Source organism: Micromesistius poutassou (assembly GCF_964030765.1).
Source record: "Micromesistius poutassou genome assembly, chromosome: 2".
NCBI lineage: Eukaryota > Metazoa > Chordata > Actinopteri > Gadiformes > Gadidae > Micromesistius > Micromesistius poutassou.
In genome coordinates, this window is record NC_140272.1 from 20,719,648 (window position 1) to 20,727,147 (window position 7,500).

Sequence of the window (7,500 nt, forward strand, 5' to 3'; positions counted from 1 at the left end):
CATCAATGCATATTGTTATTGATGAATTTAACAAAACGGTCAAAGAGTTATTCGATCCACTGCGACTATAACTTTATACAGATGAAAGACACAACAGAACAAATGAATACTGTCACCAATGATTGGTCATTGTTTATTGTTTTGAATACATTCAGTTTATGTAATGACGATGCAGAGGCTTACAGGGACCTGCTCTCCTGAATTATGTTCCCCAAGAAACATGAATGGCTGTCACTGGTTCCGGTCTTAGCCTGACCAGATGACTTTGGTGTCAGGGTAGCTGGGGTATTTGCAGGTCTAACAGAAAGTTAGGGAGGTGGATCATTCAGGCTGAGTATCTGTATTTTGCTCAATGGAACGTCTGCTCATAATAACTTTTTTTTGCTGACAAGGGGAGCAGCGATGAATCAAAGATTGAGTGTCAGCGTGGGGCTGTAGTAATTAGTCCTGCTCCCACTTAGGGCACTTAGAGGCAATACTTCTCTGTTCTGTTGTATTGCTCTTCTCCGTTGTCCACTAAAACCTTCTAGGAATTAATCATGTCTATATTTATGTACACTAAAATTGTCTCAAAGATCGTGGTAAGGTGGTCGACATTCTTTGAGGTGGCGGACAATAGAGACAGTACTGCTTTATGTGCCCCCCTTTCCCTGTTCGTTCTTCCAAGCTACTCTGATGAGGTTGTTCCGGCCTGCGGCCCACCGACCCTTTAGGGTCTCACAGCTGTAGGGTTCTGGGTTTGATCCCCAGATCAGCTAACCCTGACCCGCATGCACCTGAATTCATTTGTTTTGGATGAAAATGTTTAATCGTGACTGTTATTCATACATTTTGAAGCTTTTCAAAACATAAAAACATAAAACAAACAGACAGACAATGACGTCAGACCTTGTCGTAACAGACGTCACAGACAAAGGAGGACTGTTAATTGATATTATCTAGATAAGATATGTATAACTTTATATTTTAGATTACTTAAAATTAACAGAGGTGGTGAAGTGCTGCTCATTAAAAGCATATGTTAGCTCTTTGGGTTGGAAGACATGCTAGATTGTAAAAGAAATACACTTAAGCTCCGCCCCTCTTGGACGTCATTGGTTGAGGGACATCGAGACGGTAGCGTTTGAGCGTCCTGCGTGTTAACGAGGGCTGAGCACTGATAGCTGACAGGATGTGGGACCATATATTGTTCACCTAACTTCCTGTTGAGTCCTGTTTTGTAGTGGTGAGCGTTCTTGCCATTTGATTGGTCAAACAGCAGTCAGTCAGTAAGTGAGCAGTCTGAAGCCTAAAGCACATTGGATCAGGCAGCACTCTGTATGATTTAGACAACACATGACCGCCTTCCAGCTGGGTGGTGGCACTCCTCCTCCCACTCAGCCCCACTCCTCCTCCCAGTACGCACCACTCCTCCTCCCAGTCCTCCCAGTCAGCCCCACTCCTCCTCCCAGTACGCACCACTCCTCCTCCCAGTCCTCCCAGTCAGCCCCACTCCTCCTCCCAGTCAGCACCGCTCCGTCCTCCCAGTGTATGAAGGATGCTCCACGTAGCTGTAGTTAACCACGCCCCCACCCTCCTCAAAGTCCACATCATAATCCTCCTCATCGTCGTCCTCGTCGTCCGGACAACGGCTGTCTCCGTCTGAGGACGGCTCGGGGCCCTCCCGGGGGCAGCGGGGCCCCTGGGGGTCGTGGTTGCGTACCGAGGCCTCGAGGGCCTTCTGCTTGCGGTAGAAGTGGGAGAACTTGTTGAAGATGATGGTGATGGGCAGCGCCACCACCAGGGTGCCGCCCAGAATGCAGCCGCTGGCCGCCAGCTTCCCCGCCACGGTCACCGGCACCACGTCGCCGTAGCCCACCGTCGTCATGGAGACCGTCCCCCACCACCAGCACGCCGGGATGGTGTCCAGCCCCACGTCCTGGAGAGAGAGAGAGAGAGAAATCAGGAACACACAGTGCCTTCTGGCTGTGGCACTGTATACATTTGAACATAATGTGGCAACACAATAGTGATGAGAGTGAGGTACCTCTTCGTACTCGGCGGTGTAGGCCATGCCGGAGAACACAGAGACCCCGACCCCCAGGTACAGCAGCAGGATGCCCACCTCACGGTAACTGTGCTGCAGAGCCCAGATGAAGCAGCATTAGAAGGCTCAGGGTCACCTACACCAACCCCTTTAATAGACTCAACCATCTCAATCCAATGTGGCAGGCCTTTTCTTGATCAGCCAAAAGAGTAAACATATTCTGAAATACCTAAACATAATATAATGTAATGAATCATGTATAATATATATCCAATATATCCATTGTTAATCGAGGTAGCCTTAATAGATTTGAATGAAACTACCAAATTAAATTACCACAAGAAGATATTAAAGGGCTAGTTCAGGATTTTGGACATCGGGTCTCATTTCCAAGTGAGCCAGTGTGTTATTTATCACTGGAGACCGTTTTCAACACTTCTCATTCAGTCCTTCTAGTTGCAGAGATCTCTGGTGCTAGGCTAGCGCAAGTCGAGGGGAACTGCTAGCCTGCCAATAAAAACAGTTGTACCCACTCCACAGTACACCCGAGGCAAACCAATTATAATGCTCGACTATCGATGTAAATGTCTGTGTTGATAGAATAATATTAGAAATAAAACTATCCTTGTATCATAATGATCACATTACATTTTGGGGGACTACTTTCTCAGCAGCGGCGGAATTTCACTTTGGGTAAGGGTAAGTTTATTTCTAACACTATTCTATCAACACAGACATTTACATCGATAGTCTGGCGTTATAATTGGTTTGCCTCGGGTGTACTGTGGAGTGGGTAAAACTGTTTTTATTGGCAGGCTAGCAGTTCCCCTCGACTTGCGCTAGCCTAGCACCAGCGATTTCTGCAACTAGAAGGACTGAATGAAAAGTGTTGAAAACGGTCTCCAGTGATAAATAACACACTGGCTCACTTGGAAATGAGACCCGATGTCCAAAAAATTTTTTTACCTCACTAATTACAATGTCTACTGGCTATGTTAGCCCTCATGCAATGCCTCTCCCTCCCTCCAACAGCCTGGACTAAATTCACTTTAAACTCTAGTATTGCATGTTATTGACTGTTATTTTTTCTTCCAATGTTTACATTGTACATTGTGCACTTTATTGGCCATATTTATTTATCTATTGTCGATATCTTCAATCCATCGCTACGTTGCCACAGGCCTCCCCTAATAGGTAAACATAACTACTCTAGTTAGCCCATATTTAATATCAAATGCTGGTCTCCTAACTCATACTTGCACTGTCTTGCCTTACCTTTTGCACCTTAACACACACTGGTTTACAATACATCTCTGTGCTGCTACCCATTTTTAGTTTTTAGTATTTAATGCTGGTCTACTGACTTAAAATTGCACTGTCTTGCCTTAATTATTTGCACCTCAACAAATCATACCAGATCTCCTGTACCACAGGGTTAGTCCCTGCCCTGTCACCATTATCATACTGCCTCAGCACATTAATGTGGAACTTGTTTGTCTGTTACTTAGTATATTTCTCTTAGTTTCTTAATCCTTATTGTCTAGTGTATAGTATCTTTATTCTTATTTGTTGATTGTATTCCAGAAATTTCCTTTCTGCAATCCTGCTTGTTGTATGTGTATGTTATGTATGATGTATCTGTCTCTAAGCTACTTGGACCCTGAATTTCCCCTAGGGATGAAGTTTATATCTTTCTATGAATAAACATGTTCCTGGCAAATTTTCCTTTCCTCCTGGTAAATTTATTCATGTCCTTGATGGTCATAATATACAACATAATTACAATTATAAATATTAATTTAAATATTAATATTAATAATTAATGAATTATTAATAATATTAAAAATTAATATTATTGGATATAGGAGGAGCGGGGCTGGTTACATTTATGTGGGTTGGGGGTGTGGTTTAAATGTACAATGACCCAGGCTGACCTAGAGTGACATGTCTGTCAACCAATCACGAATTGAGTTTCCTGTTTAAAAACTAGGCTTTTCATCCAATGCTGGGGAAGAATTTTAGGCAGGGCAAAGAACGGCCCAGGGTGCCAGCCAATCACAAATTATTTTCCGTTTTGTTTACATCCAATCCTGGGTGAGAATCCGTCTGGCTAGCGCGGTTTCGCTGCTATTCATATGCTAATCAGGGCCATTAACGCCTCCGCGAGAGAGTCTGTATACGACGATATGCGTCCGTCGGAAACGTGAAGTGACGCGACGTGGAAATTGTCGTTTACTGCCGAAAATTGGTCTGGTTTGCAGGAATTTCCGGGCGTGCAAGGGGACGGAAATCCCACTTTTCACCCAGTGCAAAATCCTGAATTATCCCTTTAATATCATGCTAGTTTTGCTAGCTAAGATAGAGCTTCCTGTCCAACCTGTAGCCTAGTGTACACTAGCACGGTGTAAAATAGTGCCTCCAGTCCTACCTGTAGCCTATTAGCATAGCATAGCATAGTGCTTCCAGTCCTACCTGTAGCCTATTAGCATAGCATAGCATAGTGCCTCCAGTCCTACCTTTAGCCTATTAGCATAGCATAGTGCCTCCAGTCCTACCTGTAGCCTATTAGCATAGCATAGTGCCTCCAGTCCTACCTGTAGCCTATTAGCATAGCATAGCATAGTGCCTCCAGTCCCACCTGCAGCCTATTAGCATAGCATAGCATAGTGCCTCCAGTCCTACCTGTAGCCTATTAGCATAGCATAGTGCCTCCAGTCCCACCTGCGGCCTATTAGCATAACATAGCATAGTGCCTCCAGTCCTACCTGTAGCCTATTAGCATAGCATAGTGCCTCCAGTCCCACCTGCAGCCTATTAGCATAGCATAGCATAGCGCATCCAGTCCCACCTGCAGCCTATTAGCATAGCATAGTGCCTCCAGTCCCACCTTTAGCCTATTAGCATAGCATAGTGCCTCCAGTCCTACCTTTAGCCTATTAGCATAGCATAGTGCCTCCAGTCCTACCTGTAGCCTATTAGCATAGCATAGCATAGTGCCTCCAGTCCCACCTTTAGCCTATTAGCATAGCATAGCGCCTCCAGTCCCACCTGCAGCCTATTAGCATAGCATAGCGCCTCCAGTCCCACCTGCAGCCTATTAGCATAGCATAGCATAGTGCCTCCAGTCCTACCTTTAGCCTATTAGCATAGCATAGCATAGTGCCTCCAGTCCTACCTGTAGCCTATTAGCATAGCATAGTGCCTCCAGTCCCACCTTTAGCCTATTAGCATAGCATAGTGCCTCCAGTCCTACCTGTAGCCTATTAGCATAGCATAGCATAGCATAGTGCCTCCAGTCCCACCTGTAGCCTATTAGCATAGCATAGCATAGCATAGTGCCTCCAGTCCTACCTGTAGCCTATTAGCATAGCATAGCATAGTGCCTCCAGTCCCACCTGCAGCCTATTAGCATAGCATAGCATAGTGCCTCCAGTCCCACCTGCAGCCTATTAGCATAGCATAGCATAGCGCCTCCAGTCCCACCTGCAGCGTGGCCCCCAGAGACCGGAGGCCTGTGGAGTGTCTGGCCAGCTTCAACACCCGGAATATTCTCATTAAGCGGAAGACCTGGAGCCAAGAGGAGGGGGGGAGGGAGGGGTTGAAGTGTGGTGACGTATGTTTCAACTTCAGTAACAGCTGAATATCCAGTAAGGATCTCAAAGTTTCGAACCTGAAGGAATGCCCCCAGAATTCCTCGTTGTGAGGCTGCTCCCAGCAGGAGGTCAAAGGTCACAGTGATGTAGACGGGGACCACAGACACCATGTCGATGATGTTTAGAGGGCGGCGGAAGAACTTCCTCTGGTTGGGCGCTAGCAGCAGCCTGGTCACCAACTGGGAGGGAGACATCTGGGTCTGTGTGTTCTGCTATTTGCTATCAACATTTTTACTAAAATGCCTTTGCCATGTTTGCTTTTCTGAAAGTGGCCACAGACAACAATACTACAACTAGTGTTAGTGGTTAGCATTAGCATACAGCATTAGTAGCTAGAATGTATCGTAATCAGCTAACCTTAGAATCTTGCTTTACGAGCTACCATTATGAGCTAGTACTAGCGCCTGGCTAATATAAGCAGGTTATCTGAAGGAGGGAGTCTCACCTCAAAGGTGAACCAGCAGGTACAGAAGACCTCCAGTACCTGCATGGTGGGGTCTTCCATCAGCTTCCCATCCTCGTCAAGGCTCTGGAGACGGAGAGGGGGGCCATCTGGTAAATCTGTACTTTGATACGTTCTTTCTGCTGTGTTACAGAGTATTTAGCATGTAGTACTGACCTGAAGTTTGGACACTCTGTGATATGTAGTTAAAGTATAGTTTGAAGTGCTGTTAAATGAGTGTAGCCATTGCTTCCTGTCCAACCTGTATTATAGAATACACTGGTAGCATGTAGCATGTAGCCGTACCCACCTGGTGTTCTGGCATGCTGTAGCATGTAGCATGTAGCCGTACCCACCTGGTGCTCTGGCATGCTGTGGATGCACGTGGCAGCGATGGAGCTGAGCACCACGCTGATGGACAGCAGGCTGAACACCTTACTGGGGACGGAGTAGGCCGGGTTCTCCAGGGTCAGCCAGAGGCACCGCCTCGCGTTGCCATAGGACACTTCCTGGAAACGCAGCATGTCCCTAGCAACCAAAACGAGAGGAGGATCAGCCCAAGACAGATGGAGGCCATTGGCCGACAGCAAAGACGAGGATTGGCATTAAAACTTTACTAATGTTGTTTTTAACATCTGTGGACTGTTATTACATTGGTACTGTAATGCATTTTTAAAGACCATTAAAACTAGGGGAATGAACTGGAGATATAAGTTGTATGGAACGCGGCCCTCTGGCCCTCTGGTCCCTGTCTACATCGCCCTGACCTTTGACTTCATATTGGGAGAGGACTCACAGTATAAACATCACCACCCTTCGTTGTTTACCTGTTGAGGTGTTGTGTACCTGGTCAGGTGTTGTGTACCTGGTCAGGTGTTGTTTACCTGTTGAGGTGTTGTGTACCTGGTCAGGTGTTGTGTACCTGGTCAGGTGTTGTGTACCTGGTCAGGTGTTGTTTACCTATTGAGGTGTTGTGTACCTGGTCAGGTGTTGTGTACCTGTTCAGGTGTTGTGTACCTGGTCAGGTGTTGTGTACCTGGTCAGGTGTTGTGTACCTGGTCAGGTGTTGTTTACCTATTGAGGTGTTGTGTACCTGGTCAGGTGTTGTGTACCTGTTCAGGTGTTGTGTACCTGGTCAGGTGTTGTGTACCTGTTGAGGTGTTGTGTACCTGGTCAGGTGTTGTGTACCTGTTGAGGTCTGAGATCTCGTCCACCGACGTGTCCACACTGCTGACGTCGCTCTCATCGTCCCAGCTGCGATGGCGGCTGCTCTCTAGCTTGCGATCATGGAAACGGTAACTACAGCAACTGTCCAGGAAGAACTCATTGATGCCCCAGTATTCTATCTCCTGGCTGCAGCCAATCAGGAAGAAGAAACC

The 7,500-nt window shown here is 46.5% G+C and overlaps 1 protein-coding gene across 1 annotated transcript in view; it reads right to left on the reverse strand.

Annotated features, from left to right (window-relative positions):
• Nucleotides 1-1,504: 1,504 nt before the first annotated feature.
• LOC311338647 (delayed-rectifier potassium channel regulatory subunit KCNS2) overlaps nucleotides 1,505-7,500 on the reverse strand; it is a gene marked incomplete at both ends in the record, with an annotated part of 7,964 nt that continues 1,968 nt past the window's right edge. The window contains 7 exons of the mRNA XM_084463932.1: nucleotides 1,505-1,918; nucleotides 2,027-2,119; nucleotides 5,510-5,593; nucleotides 5,697-5,858; nucleotides 6,125-6,208; nucleotides 6,478-6,649; nucleotides 7,310-7,474. Coding sequence (XP_084320058.1) covers nucleotides 1,505-1,918; nucleotides 2,027-2,119; nucleotides 5,510-5,593; nucleotides 5,697-5,858; nucleotides 6,125-6,208; nucleotides 6,478-6,649; nucleotides 7,310-7,474 — 1,174 coding nt within the window. The remainder of the gene's footprint in view (nucleotides 1,919-2,026; nucleotides 2,120-5,509; nucleotides 5,594-5,696; nucleotides 5,859-6,124; nucleotides 6,209-6,477; nucleotides 6,650-7,309; nucleotides 7,475-7,500) is intronic.